The following is an 18,285-nucleotide window of genomic DNA, read 5'->3' as shown; positions in this document are numbered from 1 at the left end:
AGTCTTTAAAATATTATGAGACTATACATTATATAATTGTGTTAAGCTTTTCATAATTGTCAGTTGTTTATTCATTTTTATTATTAAGTCTTTTCCCGCTACTTATGAGGCTCTTCCATTGATATTATATTTAAAAACTCATAAATTAAAACTTTACAAATGTATAAGGTAGAGTATATTCTAAACAATGAACTTTCTGGTGTTCTGGAAACTTGTACCAGTAGGGTTATTATAAGGACTAAGCCGGCAACAAGAAAAATCCTTATTATTTTTGGCCACCAGCTCTTTAAAATTGTCTTTCCCACTGTGAATAAAAACAGATTGACAGATGTTTGTCTGGACTGATTTTTGAAACTAAGTCATACCTGTGCCTAGATGAACTTTTAAGTATATTTGAAATGCATATATTTATCTTATTATTCTAGTAAGAATTTAATTAATTTTTATGGTGGTAAAATAGAAATAAGATTTCAAAACGGCAAACTTGGAGTTACTACATGACCCAGTTATTCTGCTTGTAGCTGTTATACCCAAAAAAATTAAAACAGATGTCCACACAAAAACCTGTATACAAATGTTCATAGCAGTGTTATTCATTATATACCAGAAAAGCAAAAGCAGATGCAGATGTCCATCAGCCGGTGAATAAATTATCAGACTATGGTGTACAATACAATGGAATAATATTCAGCAATTGAAAAAAGAAGGAAGTAGATACTTACTACAACATGGAAGAACCTTGAAAACAGTATGTTAAGTAAAGGAAGCCAGTCACAAAGGACTGTATACTGTATGATTCCTTTCATATGAAATGTCCAGAATAGGTAACAAGAATCTATAGTAACAGGAAGTACGTTAGTGGTTGCCTTAGACTGGGCGAGCAAGGAGGAATGGTGAGGAGATTGCAGTGGGTATGTCATTTATTTTGAGGATGATGAAAATGTTCTAAAACTGGTTGTGGTGATACTCGTGGATATACTAAAAACCATTGGATTGCATACTTTAAATAGTTGACTTGTATGTGAACTATAGATCAATAAAGCTGTTACCAAAATAAGTAAGGGGATGTATATCAGTTGCTTCTTCCTCACATGGATTTTTCATTTATCTACTTCAAATCATTTGTACCATGTTTTGTAGCTACTATAAAAAAAATTACCTAATTCTTTCTGTAGATTTATAGAGAATCACTGAGGGCATAATTTATTGATAACTTTTTATCATCACCAACCCTTTGTTTTCTGTGTAGGGCCAGACAGCCTTTGATGTAGCAGATGAGGACATTTTAGGATATTTAGAAGAGTTGCAAAAGAAGCAAAATCTGGTATGTTTGATGACTATCTAAAAATTGTCTCTATTAGTGAATCCCCTTATAACACTGAATTTCAGACAGTTGAAAAGGTGTTCTTATAATATTTTGTACTGTTTGGTTTTAAGGTATTCCCAGCAAACAAATTAAATGACAGTAAATGAGAATAAAGGAGTAGTGGTGGTATTTTTTTAGCCTTTTGTGTTGCCCTTTCCCCATTTCTCTAGCCTCCCCTTCCCAAAGGAATACTTAGATAATGTATGTGCGTGTGTGCTCAGTTGCTAATCTGTGTCCAATTCTGCGACCCCAATTCTGCGACCCCATGGACTGTAGCCCCCCAGGCTCCTCTGTCCACGGGATTCTCCAGGCAAGAATACTGGAGTGGGTTGCCATGCCCTCCTCCAGGGGAATTTCCCAACCTAGGGATCGAATCCCCTTCTCCTGCATTGTAGGTGGATTCTTTACCTACTGAGCCACCAGGGAAGCCCTGTATAATGTGTATGTTCTCAATAATGTTTTTGTGATTTCATAAGGAGGTTTGCTTAGAAGGTGGAGACAATCTCAGATTTCAAAAATAGCGTACCCTAGAAAAGCAAACAGTTTTGCTTTTTACATATATTATATATATATATTATATATATATATATATATTGCTTCCTATAACTAGGAAGCAATTGTTTAAGTATTATCAGACATCCTAAATGATTAATGGACTCTGGCTTTTTCAGTAAACTAAAGTTGGAGGGATCTTTAAAAAAAAATCCAACTTAATCCTTTGTGGAGCACCTCCCCCCCTTTTTTTTGGCTGCATAGCATATCTTAGTTCCTCGACCAGGAATTGAACCTGTGCCTTCTGTACAGAAGGGTGGAATCTTAACCACAGGACCACCAGAGAACTCTCCTTTGTGGACATTTTTAACTGTCTAGTTCTTTTTTATTCTTTATCCAAGCCCTTTTCTTTTTAGGTAAAATTTAAATCTTTGTTCTATCTGTTTGTTTTCATTTAGTGTTTGGGAGGCTACTTTGTTACTATTTTAAATTCTGTATTTTGCTGATTTATATTATTTTAATAGTATTCTTATTTTTCTTTGCGTAACTTTTATAAAGCTCCATAGTGAAAAACGGGAAAAGAAATCTCCACTAATTGAATCAACAGCTAATATGGATAATAATCAGTCACAGAAGACCTTTAAAAAGTAAGTAAAATATTAAAGGAGATTTTGTTCTTTTTTTAAATGAGTTGGCATGATAGCCACAGATATGGTTATTAGATTTTGTGGATCTGAGAAAAATTAATACATTTATATTGTATTTTGACCTTTTGTTTTTATAATTATTTTAAGGCTTTTTTTCCTTTTACAGTAAAGAGACATTGATTATTGAGCCTGAGAAAAATGCATCCCGTATTGAATCTCTGGAACAAGAAAAGGTTGATGATGAAGAAGAAGGAAAGAAAGATGAATCTAGTTGCTCTAGTGAAGAAGATGAGGAAGATGACTCAGAATCAGAAGCTGAAACAGGTAAAATGTGAAGGATAAAAGGATTTTTAGTGAAATTTTGATGAACTATAAAGTAAGATGAGGTCAGACTTTAATTTTGAAACTTTTCAGACTGACATGCTATTTAAGATACCTGCCAAGCCAGCAACAAGCCTGTAAATTACCTTTCAGGAGTGTTAGAATGTTAAGTATAGTTGTGATTGTATTGTTCTCTAATTACCTGGATGCTCTTGATCACCTTTGTGTTTCACTGACTTATATTTTTAAGTTTGAAGAAGGTGAAGAAGCTTTGAAGACTCCTTTTGGGTGGTACAGATAGGGTTAGATGGGTTCCCAGCAATTCAAGAATGCTCCTGCTGCTTTCTGAGACCCAAGTACAGGAAGCTGGCTCCCAAGTATTTCCTGAGTAATAGAAAGTTGGGACTGAGTCCCAAGAATTTTTCCTGTAGACGTGTGGGGAACTTTATTTTGTTTTGAGGAATTTTAAATATATAGAAAAATATAATAAACTTTCATACTCAGACTACCAAAACTAAGCAGCTATTGACTTTTAGCTATATTTGTTTTTAATTTTCTTTTAATAAAATTAAAACTGTTGTCTTCTTTAATCATCACCCTAGTCTACTTCTCTTTCATTTCTTTCCCAAATCACTATCATGAGTTTTTTCCTGAATCTCCTAATCCATTGTTATACTCTTATCTTACATTCAAAAATAATATATAGTAATTATAAGGTTGTTTTGTGTTTCATTTTCTACCCTAGCAATCGTTATGCAGCTTGTTTTTTTTTACTTAAAAGTTTTGTTTCTATCTATCTGTATCTTTTTATATATAATCTATCCCTTCAGTTACTGTATAATATTCATTAAATACATTGACTTCCTTTTTGATAAAAAATTAACCTAATTCCCAGTGTTTTATTGTAAACAGTCCTGGAGCAGTCATTTTATAATTATCTCCCTGTGTATATGTCCAAGAGGTTCTCTAATAGATATACTGAAAAACTGGATCATTGAGTCATGTTTTCATTTTTCACAGATGCTGCCAGATTGTTTTGCTATAACAATTTAAATCCTTTTTATTATCAAGGGTATAGTTTCTATATTTTTTTCCTCTGGCTCACATTTTTATAAATTTTGTTTACTGAATTGCTTTTATTCTTTACTGCCTGATCACTCAAAACTTCTGAAGAGTTTGAGATTCCAGTATTGCCATCTTTGAGTTGTGTAACCTGGCATTTTGGCATTTTAACATATTTACCAGAAATAGTATTTCATTTCCATTAAGATTTTTATTAATGCAAGACTATCATCATAATCTCAGGACTAGTTTGGTGATCAAGTGGTAAACACAAAGGAGCCCTAGAATCCCTTGAACTCCCCCTGTTTCCTCTGGACTCAACAACAGCAGTTTTGAATCAGACTATTTTTACTCACTCAGCAAAATATTTTCTCTAAGAAAATGTGAGAAGTTAAAGTTTACTAAATAAACATGTCAAGGAACATATTGTTAATTCTATTTCCCATTAAAAACAAGATACCGCTAAATAGGTACAGGCTAGCTTTGTTGCCAGGTGCTTTGTTATGAATTTCCTTATTTTCTTGAACTTACTAGTACTACAAGTAAATTATTTTGTGGAAATACACAAAGAGTTTTTGAGGTTTAAAAATGGCTAGATTTTAGACTCTAGGGATTTATTAATAATTTTTTATTTATTGCTATCACATTGCTGGTCAGGTAAGTCAGCATATCGTTTGCCTTGATGACACAGTAGTATAAGTAAAATTGGAAGTAGAACAACAGGTAGTCATTGAATATTAAAATTTATTTGTATAACATGCTAATTAAAATATTTCTAATTATAAAAGCAAATTATATGAAAATCAGCATGTACAGTGTTCAAGAACATGAACTGATTCATGCATGTAATTATGGATGTAAGTTATTTAATCTGATTTCTCTGAAATCAGGGTAATAATACCTGCTTTACATGGATACTGTATAATACTCTGTAATAAACATTAATTTTCGTATATTGTGTAAAATTAAAGTTTACTCATTTAAATATGATTAATGTACATGTTTATCTAATAATACTTCAGTTAAATTTGTTTAGTTCATTTGAAAGATAAAATGACACCATTGAAATTTAAATTGACTCAAATACAAGTATTTAAAGTTCCAGAAAAACATCTATTTCTACTTTATTGACTATGCCAAAGCCTTTGACTATGTGGATCACAATAAACTGTGAAAAATTCTGAAAGAGATGGGAATACCAGACCACCTGACCTGCCTCTGGAGAAACCTATATGCAGGTCAGGAAGCAACAGAACTGGATATGGAACTACAGACTAGTTCCAAATAGGAAAAGGAGTATGTCAAGGCTGTATATTGTCACCCTGCTTATTTAACTTATATGCAGAGTACATCATGAGAAACGCTGGGCTGGAAGAAACACAAGCTGGAATCAAAATTGCTGGGAGAAATATCAATAACCTCAGATATGCAGATCACAAACCCCTATGGCAGAAAGGGAAGAAGAACTAAAGAGCCTCTTGATGAAAGTGAGAGGAGAGTGAAAAAGTTGGCTTAAAGCTCAGCATTCAGAAAACAAAGATCATGGCATCTGGTCCCATCACTTCATGGGAAATAGATGGGGAAACAGTGGAAACAGTGTCAGAGTTTATTTTTTTGGGCTCCCAAATCACTGCAGATGGTGACTGCAGCCATGAAATTAAAAGACACTTACCCCTTGGAAGGAAAGTTATGACCAACCTAGATAGCATATTCAAAAGCATATTCAAAAAGCATATTACTTTGCTAACAAAGGTCCATCTAGTCAAGGCAATGGTTTTTCCAGTGGTCTTGTATGGATGTGAGAGTTGGATTGTCAAGAAAGCTGAGTGCCAAAGGATTGATGCTTTTGAACTGTGGTGTTGGAGAAGACTCTTTAGAGTCCCTTGGACTGCAAGGAGATCCAACCAGTCCATTCTAAAGGAGATCAGCCCGGGCATTTCTTTGGAAGGGATGATGCTAAAGCTGAAACTCCAGTACTTTGGCCACCTCATGCAAAGAGTTGACTCATTGGAAAAGACTCTGATGCTGGGAGGGATTGGGGGCAGGAGGAGAAGGGGACGACAGAGGATGAGATGGCTGGATGGCATCATCAACTCAATGGACATGAGCTTGAGTGAACTCCGGGAGTTGGTGATGGACAGGGAGGCCTGGTGTGCCGCAATTCATGGGGTTGCAGAGTGGACACGACTGAGCAACTGAACTGAACTGAAAGTTAGTTTTCTGTAGTTAATCTCCTCTCTGTGAGATATGCTTTGGCACCTAGTCTCTAGTAAAATTTTTTTGTTGTTCAGTCTAAGTCATGTCCGACTCTTTTTGACCTCATAGAGTGTAGTATATTAGGCTCTTCTGTCCTCTAGTAAAATATGTCATTACAAATCAAACTACAGGCACATCCACACCAAGACTAGCACCCAGATCTCCTAGCTCATAAGAAGAATTCAAGAACTGGAAGTCCAGATAGCTCAGAGATTTGTTACCTAATTTTTCTTAATTGATCCTTTCTATACAACTCACTGGGCTTCCCTGGTGGCTCAGTGGTAAAGAATCCGCTTTCCAGCTCATTTTTCCACAGCTTTCAGGTTCGGACGCACTTCAAATGCTCAGGAATCACAAAGAACTCTCGTGAAAATGTGGTTTGATTCAAAGGAGCTTCCAAGTTGGAGGACAGGACAGGACAGGACGTATCCCAGTGTGGATTATGGTGATGCTGCAGCATCTCATCACCAGTCCCCAGGGATTCACCTGCCTCCCAGGGTGAATGCAGGTTGTTCCAATGGCAGTAGATTAATCTTGTCTTACAGTGCCTTTCAGTCTGCTTAGGGTCAGATTCCTGGAAAGAGCTGAGAGAGGAGCAGCTTGTTCCTTGTCTTATATACTCCTGAAAAGCCTCCAGAGTTAAAAGCTACCACTGCCAGTTAAGATTTCTCAGAGGTCCAGCTCCTTGTCTGGAGCCTGAGAATGATTTAAGGGGAAAGGAGTAAGCCATATTTCTGCTCACCTCCAGTCTGAAGTTAAAGAGGCCTGAAGAAAGAACAAAGCATATACAATGGAATCCAACTTGGAGGATATAAAAAATGAAATGAAATTTTCTTGTATAGCATACCTGTTCAAATTAGCATACAGTCATTTTAGCCTTTCTAAATAGAGTTAAAAAAAAAAAAAATCTTCCTGCCAAACAGGAAACCACAGGTTCGATCCCTGGGTCAGGAAGATCCCCAGAAGAAGAAAATGGCAACCCACTCCAATATTGCCAGAAAAATCCCTCGGACAGAGTAGTCTGGTGGGCTGCAGGCCATAGGGTCGCTGAGTTGGACGCGACTAAACAGCAACAGCATACAAACTCTCAGTGCTGGGCACTGCTATTTAGCAAACCTCCTGACCTTTGGGTTGAAATTTTGTTGTTTATAGAATGGAAAGAATTAGACTAGGTTATCTGGATAGTTCTTTAAAGTCTTCTATTCTGTAAATATGAATAGAACTAATCACTATCAAATTGTGTTATGTTAGTTCCCAATTTGAAGTTTAAGCATACCAGTCACTCTGCTGAGTTTCTCAGAAAGCTAACTTTAAATGTTTCTCTAAAGCATTGTACTTGATAATTTTGTTCTTCCTGTTGCTAGTAGCTAGTTGTGCCAGGAAAATTTGACTCGATCTCAAGAATTAACCCATGTAAATGCTGTGTGGTTCCTTCTCTCTCACTCTTTTAATATCAACAAGGCTTTATCATACTTTATTTGGCAAGCTTGAGAAAGCAGTCATTTCCCTATAGAGCTGCAGCTTGACCTGATGATTTCTAAACTGTTTCTTTTTTCTTTTTGCAGGGTTGTTTCCTTGGGAAACTATTTTATATTAAATAACTATTTTGCTGGATTTTCTTTTGTTAAATATTTACAAAACCAGTTTTAAATCAGTTTCATATAAATCAGATTGAAAATAGGGACTCAACCAAAAGTTTAATTTCCTTCCAAATGATTTGTAAATTTTTGAGAGGTAGTTGAGGGAATGAGGAAAGGGAAGTATAGTTTTGCTTTTAGTTTTTTGTTTTTTCCTTTAGGACATGGAGTTTTTATTCTTCGTTGAAGTCAAATGAATGTAAAGGGCTTCAATAACATTGATAATGTTTACTTAAGTTGAATGATGGATACCTGGGGTTGGTTTCATTATTACTCATAAACCAACCATAAATGTTTGCATATGTGCATATACATTCTTTGATGTATGTATTTATTTCAATAATATAAAACAAATTTTTAAATCTAGAGAAAATAGGAAAAAACGAGAAAATGCAAAAAAAATATGCTGAACTTTATTTCTCCTTCCAGACTATAAGCTTTATGCAGTTATTTTGTCTTTTCGTTGACTGATATATCCCCAGTGCTTAGGACAATGCTTGAGGTATTAGGCACTTAATAAATATTCATTGAATTAATCTCTTCAGTTAGATGGATTGTTTCCCAGGAGGATGGTTTAATTAAGAGTGTACATGATTTGTACTTAATTATGCTGAGTAGGCTTAGCTTCTGTTGAATGAAAAGAGATTTAACAATGAGAAAAAAAGCTTATTAGACTGAGTTTAGCTCATTCAGTTTATTTGAAAAGCTATGGTAATAGTGATTTTTAAATGTGTCAGTTTGGCCTTGTCCTTTGATATAGTTTGAGATTATGCTTTCAGCCCTATTAACATAGGGAAGAGAGGTAGTATAATAAAAATGAATGTCTCATAGAGCTTTAAAAGCAGTATATTTCTTCCCAGAAGTATAGAAAGATACCTGTTCTATCCCATTTTGAAACTAAAGGAATACTTTAAAGCTCAGTTAAATGACTTTTGACTATTTGAAAAGTTAACTTTTCTAGCTCATTTATAAATTATAGTTAATTTAAAGGTTTAAATTTATATGTGACTTGTGCTAAAAGCTAGTTTGATTTCTGTGTTCAAATAGTCTTTGAATTTTTGCTAGCATCATATTGATTTTTTTCTAGTATTTCAAAAATCTTTTTCTAAGTGATCAATTAGTTGGAAATTGTCTTGATACATCATTGGAAGAGATTTAACCTAATTCAGCTTATGTTGTACCCATTTAACTTTATACCTTTTAGGGGTGAGAAGGAATGCTCTTTGTGACATTTAAATGTAACTGTTTGACAGGAATGTAATTACTGACAAAGAGCAGTTTCGGATGTCCTAGAACAAAAAAGAGCTATAAGTTTTAGATAAGCAATATGGAATTTTTTGAAGTTATGTTGTATTCAAGTGTTCAGGTTTTAAAAATTAATTTAAAGTTTTTTTTAAAAACTTCCATAGTGTTAGAAGTACAAAAGTCAGATTTTGTTTGTGCTTTTTATTCTTAAAAGTCTGGTTATGTGTCATGTTCTTATTTAAGTCTTGTACATATTGAAACATTTCTAGAAACTCCTTGAAAAATTCTCTTGTTAAAAGAGATGATAGTGGGAAAACAGAAATACAGTATTAAATACTATTTTAAATACCTCTGAAACTGAACTCATCTAGAATCATGACTCTTAATGTTCTTTTTCTTTTTTTTCCTCCTAAAGATAAGACAAAACCCATGGCTTCTGTAACTAATGCCAATACTTCTAGTACACAAGCAGCTCCTGTAGCTGTTACAACACCTACTGTGTCATCTGGTCAGCCAACACCTACATCACCTATTAAAAAGGTAAAACAAAATTGTGTTTGTTAAAAAATAAATGTATTCTGTGTAAGTACCATTTAAGTTAAAGCATGAAGACAGTTCTAAGTTTAAGGTTTTAGAATAAAAATACTTTTTCTTTACTGAGATTTCTGCTGAACCTGTTACATTCTTTTTTCAGATACTTTTTGCAGTTGATATTAGTTAATCATTGAAAAAATAAAGAGGAGAAAAATAAAATTTTTCATATAAAAAACTACTGAACATGGTAGTTTTTTATTTCCTTTGACTTTTGAGAAACAAGAGTTTTGTATCTTTTATTTCTATTGAGTAAAGGTACTTTTTGGTAATTTGAGGTGTGTATAAGTTAAGCCCGAAAAAAACTGCCACAGGTCACTAAGAGAACTGGAATCTTGATTTTCTAGTTCATTTACAAAGCACCAGGTATGTCTGAACAAACCAAAGGTCAGCTGCTGACCCCACCTCTTGTTAGTTGTTGTGACTCTAGGCGAGTTACTATCTTCCTTATGTGTTCTCCCTAAAAAGGACAAAACAAAAATGATAGTAAAGAGAGAAAATAAGTTATCATTGTTAAGCAGTAATTGAAAGAGCTTGGCTAGTGACTAAGTGCTCCCAAAATGTTAGTTTCATTTCTTCCTCTTCCTTATTTTGTTCTCTATTTATTATCCTTCCTACTTTACTTTCTCCACCAAACAGTGCTTTCCAACTTCGTGTGTTGATATTCAAGACTTCTTTTCCCTGATATTTCAGAACCCATACTTTTTTAAACCCATATTAAAGATTAAGGGTTTTTCTGTGGGTTTTTTTTTTTTTTTTCTTTAACCTACTGGTCTCGTTTTAAAGGCTTCTCCCTACCAGCCCTTACCTGTCTTTTATAAGCAAACTCATTTCCCTCTCTGTGTAACACACACTCACATACACGTTTGTGCATGCACACACACATAGGCACTCACCCTTTTTTTTTCTTTTCTCAGAACTGTTTTAAGAATTGACTGCTTGCACTGTAACACAGTATTCCTGAATACTTGAGTATGTATTTAAGTACAAATGCATTATCCTTCATTACCACAGTGAAATTAATATACTTAGAAAATTTGACATTGATATAAAACATTATTTATGCTAATATACAAACCATACTCAGAATTTTCCCAGTTGTCCTCCTAGTAACACCTTTCTAGATTTTTCAAATCTAGATTTTTTGACTTTTCAGATTTTTTTTTTTAATTTTTCAAAATGTTTTGATTTTTCAAATTAAAGGTCCACTCACAAATTACACATTGTATTCATTTATCATGTCTCTGCCTTTGGACTTCTTATTTTGTTGCTTTTCTGACATTATTTGGTTTGCATTGGTTTGAGGACTAATTTTAAATCCCCACAGCAGTTCTATCGTATTGTCAGTTTTGCTATTCTTTGGATTTGATACCAAGTGGCCACAATTTGAGCCTTTTAAAATCATAAGCTAGAGAAAGACCCATACTGTTATTAATAATCCTCCCTTGAAACTCTTCCAAAGGAAAGAAGTAGAGTGAATTTTCAATGGTAGAAATAACATGAATTTAACTTGTACAGTTTGAATATCAGGAGACTCTGACTAAATCATCTCACCTTCTATATTCTAGAACTGAGGGCTTCTTAAATGCAATTAGAAACTATCTTCAAATGGCCATAATTTATATATGCTTTAAAATTAAATTCTCCAGAAGCAGTCTATCTGCAAAGTTTTCAAGATAGTTATCATAACTGGAGTTACCATGAGCTGCTTTAACTAAAGGTTTATTTAATTATAGAACCCCATTTTACTTCTTAAGTGAATACTGAACTTTAACTCTTTTGATTTATTATCTGTTAGAACTACAGATTTATCAAAAAGTTCCCATAAGCTCCATTCCCGCCAAGAAGCCAGCTGTTAGTCTTTTGAGTATTTAGCTAAGCAATCTCTTTCCTACTGTAGTCAAATAATTACAGTAGGCTTCTTATCAATTATATTTTTCTCAAACATAACCCTAGATTTATGGCAGGTTACTTCTCAGTTTATGCCAACTGCCCTCACTGAAAGCAAATACTTAATAGCTCTGTTAGATTAGTGGGCCAATTATCCCTTTCTATAAAAGTTCTTATTTTATTACCAATTATTAATCAGAATTGATTCTAATTCTTAATTAAGTTGACCTAATGACAATTGTTTCTCTAATTTGTATATTTAGAAACTGCATTTTATTCTCAAGTTGAAGATTACTTTAAAGATTATTTTGTTTCAGTATTTGTTCGTTATGTTTTATGGCCAAATTTTATTCAAAGTAATAAAGTCTTGTACAAAAGAATGAAGTATTTTAAAATTTAATCAGTATTATGTATGACTTTTAAAGCCTGTTATATTCAGTGATAATGTATTTACTTTAATTTAGCATTTTAGTTTTTTTTTTAACGTTTTAAGATTTTCCCTTTAACTTAGAGACCTAACAAATTTCCTTAGATGAATTCTTAATCTATAAATGTATCATAAAAGATTTTGTAATTAAGAATTCTATTTTTAGGTTGCCACTCACTCCTCAACTTCTGTTTTTTTAGACACAGTTGTCTTAAGTTCTCTAGCTTCTTCCACCAGTGCATAAGCCTTATATAAATAGACACACATACACATGAACATGCATGACAAGGAATGGATCACAACCCTGAAAGCTCTACAACAGTATTGAATATCACTTATATTCTGTAATAACTCCTGACAACTATAGAGAAACATAGATGTATTCACTTTAAAAGTTCTTCTCTTCAGTTGTTGACTTGTCAGCTAAAATTGCAGAACTATTTCTGTAGCAATGAGATCAAGCCTATAATTTGTGGATATATTAACTGTAAAACCATTAGTTTGATCTTATGATTTAACTAAATAGTAAGTTTATTTCATTATTTAACTTAATAAGTTAAATAATGTTTTATATTAAAATTTTATCTTAACAGTAAGTTTATTGTTAGTTAACATTTTAACTAACAGTAAGTTTAACTAACAATGTTTATATATATAACTCTGTAGTCAAAGTAAATATTGTTGGAATCTCTAAAAAAGATTATCTATTCTGCTGTCTACACATACATTCCAATACATGTAGATTGTCTTTACTAGATGGTAAAAATTTAGAGTTGTCTTGATTACATGTTCTTGCTAATTGAACCTAATTATTAATATAATAAAATTAAATAAAAGACTAGGTGCTGTGGGTATATGAAGTATACCAATAAAAGTGTATAATTGTAAAACAGTGGTTTTAAAATGGAAGAAATCATTTTTGATTTGAGGTAGTGGAGTTAGAACATTTGTGATAGATCTTAAAGAATGTGTAGGTAGTATTTCAGCCTAACAGAGAAGAGAGTTTGTATAGTTTGTTGAAACAGAAGAGAAACGATGTGATCAAAGTAGGGATAATGTAGAGTATTTTTTCAGGAAAAATGAGTTGTCAAATTTGATTAATTTACAGGATACATATATGAAGTGAAACAGGAAAAGTAGAGCCAAACTGTGAAATGTTTTCATTCCTATGGTAACGTTTTTGTGATCTGATAGATATAGGGAATCATAGATATTTGAACAAGGCCGTGAGAGAATTATTCTTTATAGAATATTATTCTGATACCAATGTACAGGTGTATTTGAAGGCGAGAGACTGAGTGAGAGAAGGTTTATTAGGAAGTCATTGAAGTTTCCCAACATGATAATATAAATCAGAAGAGCGGCAGTGGTCTTATATAAAGGAGAGGAGGAGGTTTAGAGACTTGTCACTTAATTTATAATTGCAGGAAGATGACAAAGAAGAGGTCTAACATGACTTTCAAGTTGCAAATGCAGGGGATTGGGGCTTCCTCCACAGTCCAGTGGTTAAGACTCCCTGCTTCCACTGCAGGGACCATGGATTTGATACCTGATCAGGGAACTAAAATACCACATCCCACATGCCTGCACAATGTGGCCAAAAAAAATTTTTTTAGGGATTGAATAGATTACTGATGCCCGTAACAGAAATAGGGAACCAAGGAAGAGCTGGTTTGGAAATAAAGGTGTTGCACTTTACACATTGTTTCCGTTTCCAGTTCCAGTTTTCCTTATCTATAGTCCATTCTACAGGTAAATAGAAGTTCGGAACTGGGACGTTAGGAGTGAGATTGAGTTGCAGAATAACACATTTGAGAAGAAGCTGAATACAATGCATGAGGATATAAAGAAGACCCTACTCCCAGCACTCAGAAGGAAATATAAAGAGAAGATAGGATATATGAGAACAGACTACTGGAGTGCTTATGTTACAGGGTTATGACAAGGAAATTTGTTACAATGACAGCAACAAAAAGACCAAGAATGGGGGTAGTCAGAAGAATAGGAAAGTCAAAGTAGTGTCCTGGTTATAAAAACAAAAAGAAAAATCTCAGGGAATAGGTATACTTGAGTTAACTCAAAGAGGTTCATTTATATACCAGAAATAGAAAGATGCCTTTAAACAGATAACCAGTTCTTAAATTACAATTTATGTTAGATAGAGAGGAGGTATATCAGTTTTAACAGTGCAACAAAATTTCTAACTTGATAATACTGCCTCATTTTTCTCAACTCTAAAATGATAGTAAAGTTCTATTTCATTGGGTGGTTGCAGGACTAAATGAGATAACCCATATGAAGCACTTCTTTTAGGCCTGACACAAGTGAACATTTGTTAAATGTTCGCTTCTGTTGTAACATTCAGCAAATATTATTTACTATTTTATCATGGAAGAGTAAGATTTGTTTCTAGTTTGAGGAAGGTTCTAGGGGCAGAGAGGATTAGCAAACCATAGTCTGTGGGCCAAACGTGGCCCCCTACCTGTTTTTTGTACAGTCTGCAAATTAGAATGCTTTTAATATTTTTAAATGGTTGACAGAGGCAGGGGAAGATTAAAAGAAAAAGAGTATTTTGTGACACAAATTCTAACTTCACTGACCCTAAATAAAGTTTTATTGTAACACACCCATGTTCATTCACTTGTATGTTACCTATGGCTGGGTTTGTACTGTAACAGCATAGATGAGTAGTTAAAGCCTAAAATTTACAACCTGACCTTTCATAGAAAAAAAGTTTGCCAGCCTGTGTTCTCGAGTAGTGTGACTTTAAACTCTGAAATCGGTAAGGAATCATCGCAGTGCCTATATACTGAGTAAAATATTACAGAGCTTCCTGGACTTTCTCAGCCAAGGGAGACTTTAGTGTTTTACTGATTTTTTTTCACAGTGCCATTTGGCCCAAAGGAATACCTCTTTATTTCATTTATTAAGTAGTTACTACAAATAAATTAGTAATGGCAGTTTGTGCTGTGTCCAACAGATGTCACTGTACTTCACTTAAAATTTTAAAACATTCCACAGCACTCCTGTGATTTTGTTCTTGCATCTTGAATGCCTCAGTGCACATTTTGGAAACTGAGAAATGCTGTATGTCTTGAGTCTCTTTTCAACCTTATTGATAGGAATTAATTACTGGAAATACTAGAGATTTTTTTGTCTAGAAAGTATCCAACATTATGGTGCTTTTAACAAGTTCTTTTAAACTTCTGTTACGGTAAACCTAGGCTATAAATGTGAAAGAAAGGTTGTTTTGGGTTGTTTAATTGTTTAATTATCCATATCCTGTGCTTGTAGTAACTAGTTAGTTGCTGTGTTAACTGTCTATATTTAACTGTGGTTGAATATTTAAACTCTGTAAGTGCAGTTGATGAAGTGAACTAGTTTAAAGATTATGGGTGTTTCATTTTTAGGGCTGTTGGAAAACTGAAGTGAAATAAATATTTGTACAAAAATAGTTTTTAGTTGACATGTTTAATGTTTGGTAGAAAAATCCAATGATAAATTTAAGGCTATAATATTTAAAATATTAATGAATTAAATATTATGATTAGATATATATTGATGATTACTTTTGTTGTTGATGATGGATTTAAAATTTTTTAACCCTAGTACAAAGTGAATAAAAACAAAATTCAAGTGCAGTAGTTCACTCCATACTAGAATATTACCAGCTCTCTGTGCCTTTAACTGCATTAGAAGTTTCTCAGTTAGATTTTTTCGGATGCTCTTATACTAAAACTGGAACTTATTCCCAGTGACTCTTATTAAAGATCGGAGAGTTACCCAGTATCGGGGTTTTACTTTATTGTAAAATTCTTTTAAAAAAGGAGAAAAGTCTGTTTTGCTCATAACTTCCTTTTATATTTTCAAACTTTCAATCTGTGTCTCTTTACCTGTCTTATTTTAATTGGCTTTAGTATGATTTCATTGCTCCTATCATGCCTGTGGTGGAATCAGTAGATCCCGCATCGTGGAGGCAGGGCTTGCGCAAAACTGGCATTGTTCTTGTGCCCAGTAAGGGCGAAAAATCTATGGTGAGGCTTTTCCATGTGCAAGGATTTATATTAGGTTACAACATAACAAGTTTAATGTGAATATTGGTTTCAACGATGCATGGTTTTAAGTCATTATGGTGTGCTCATTTCTCTTCTCTGTATTTGCATCATAATTTTTCTGTGTGATACAAAGTGTGGAGTGTGTGTTCTTAAACCTAACATCTCGACAGGTAATATTTCTTTTTTCAGTTTTAGATCTTTACATTTTGACTAAGACATTAACCTGCTTAGTAAGTGTTTCTTCTGAAACTATTAACTGTAATTTTTAAGTGTTTAATCTGTAAACTTCTTTCCAGTTTAAGGACTGATCGGTCTTGGTAATTTTTTTCCTTTTCCTGAAAAATAAAATAAAAACAGTTTCCAGCTTCAGCTACAAAAATTTCTCCCAAAGAAGAAGAGAGAAAAGATGAGTCCCCTGCATCTTGGAGGTTAGGACTTAGAAAGACGGGCAGTTACGGTGCACTTGCAGAAATCACAGCATCTAAAGAAGCTCAGAAGGAAAAAGACACTGCAGGTGTCATGCGCTCAGCTTCCAGTCCCAGACTTTCCTCCTCTTTGGATAATAAAGAAAAGGTAATCTGTTTCACAATTTGGTTTCTATAAGAACTATAACAATTGGTTCTCTACTGTGTATCATTATTATATCTGTATATCAACTTAAATTCACTTGACTTAATGAATGACATGAAAATACAAATGTACCTACCTTCAGCCAATATCTATGTGGAATATAATTATTGGGGAGATAAGATGTATTTACCCAAAACATAAATTATGAGACTGTACTCAATTACAGGAATCCTTTACTCTGTAAAATCTATCAAGTGATAAGCTAATTTTATTTATTAAGAAAGATTTTCAAAATTTAGGAATGCATTTGTTCTAGACTGTGATTATACTCATAGGTTGCATTTATCCAATATCTACAATTTCTTTACCTACTTTTTTCATCTGATACATCCCAGCTTTGTCCTAGTGAGCAATTTTAATAGCTGTATTTTGAAAGGCATTATTAAATTGCATTAAATACAGTGTACCACAGTTCATTGAATGCTATTTTATGTAATTGGATTATTTTCCATTGCATTTTTAGTACTCAGATATTTTTCCATATAGTTTTCTTGTACTATATAAGAATGTTTATTTATATGTATTGAAATTCAGAAATGAATTATTCATAAAGTATTGTTAAGATTTTTATTTTTTATAAATTTATTGTCCTCTTGTCTCCAAGTATTTGGTGGATACCATATAATGAGAATATAACAGATTCCATTACATGGCATCTACACTCTTAGATTTGGATAAATATAATTGAAATAATTTTTTGTTTTATATAATTATATTTTAAAGCGTAGAATATAAAAGTAGTAAATAGCTTATATAATGTAAATAATTGAGACTTACAGTGAATCATATTTGAGAACTCTTCTCTCTGAAAAAAATAAGGATGTTTTGTCTTATAATACTATGTTACAGTAAATAATATGTTACAGAAGTTTAAGAAACAGTCATTAAAATGGGGAGGAATTTTTCTTATGTTAAAATGATCTAATTCTCGATTAAGGGAGAAAGAAAAGAAAATTAATTTGAACAGGCTGTCATTTAGTACTTATAGTCCTTGAGTATTGATAGACATCAGTTTTAGAGTTTAGCTAGGAATGATGGAAATACTATCAAATAAACTGTGATGACTGTGTAATTATACGTTGTTGCATACTTTTTCCATATTTTTAGCAGCACCTGTAATCATCACACTGATTTATTTTCACTCTTTTTTTCTCGCCTTTGTGTAGGAGAAAGATAGTAAAGGAACTAAGCTTGCATATGTTACGCCTACAATACCAAGGCGGCTTGCCAGTACATCTGACATTGAAGAGAAAGAAAACAGGTGGGTTCATTGTCATTTGCTTTATTTATTTATTTGTTTTTTTACTATGAAATCTTTACTATCTAGCATGAGAGTTAAAATATGAGGGTTGGGTTCTTATTACATGTAGATTTCAGGAAGAAATGGAGGGTGTTCCTAATAGTAATAACACCCGGTACGTGGATCTGAGGAGGTACAGAATTTGGTATGTTCATGAAATAACGGTATAAATAAAGGCATTATGGTTGTATCAGAGGGAAAGGACAGTGGTGGCAGATGAGGTCACTGACTAGCATATGCTTCTAAATATTTGGAACATCATGCAAAAGGAGAAAGCAGGGAGAAAAAGCCATTACTTAATCACTGACAACATTTTAGTTTGTTTCTTCACTTTTCAGCACATACAGAGTATGAGAACTTTTTAAT

General features: G+C 33.3%; 1 protein-coding gene across 6 annotated transcripts in view; it reads left to right on the top strand.

Annotated features, from left to right (window-relative positions):
• PPP1R12A (protein phosphatase 1 regulatory subunit 12A) overlaps positions 1-18,285 on the top strand; it is a 167,479-nt gene that overhangs the window by 104,673 nt on the left and 44,521 nt on the right. For all 6 annotated transcript variants that reach the window (XR_011566510.1, XM_070788854.1, XM_070788852.1 and 3 more), the window contains exons 6-11: positions 1,250-1,324; positions 2,417-2,505; positions 2,672-2,829; positions 9,442-9,566; positions 16,347-16,562; positions 17,786-17,880. Coding sequence is in view for 5 of the 6 variants with exons in the window: in XM_070788854.1 (XP_070644955.1) it covers positions 1,250-1,324; positions 2,417-2,505; positions 2,672-2,829; positions 9,442-9,566; positions 16,347-16,562; positions 17,786-17,880 (758 nt within the window). In the remaining variant the exon portion in view is untranslated. The remainder of the gene's footprint in view (positions 1-1,249; positions 1,325-2,416; positions 2,506-2,671; positions 2,830-9,441; positions 9,567-16,346; positions 16,563-17,785; positions 17,881-18,285) is intronic.

The sequence above is a fragment of the Bos indicus genome, chromosome 5 (genome assembly GCF_029378745.1).
Source record: "Bos indicus isolate NIAB-ARS_2022 breed Sahiwal x Tharparkar chromosome 5, NIAB-ARS_B.indTharparkar_mat_pri_1.0, whole genome shotgun sequence".
Taxonomy (NCBI): Eukaryota; Metazoa; Chordata; class Mammalia; order Artiodactyla; family Bovidae; genus Bos; species Bos indicus.
Note: the sequence above shows the minus strand (reverse complement) of the source record. Positions and strands in the feature narration are given on the sequence as shown.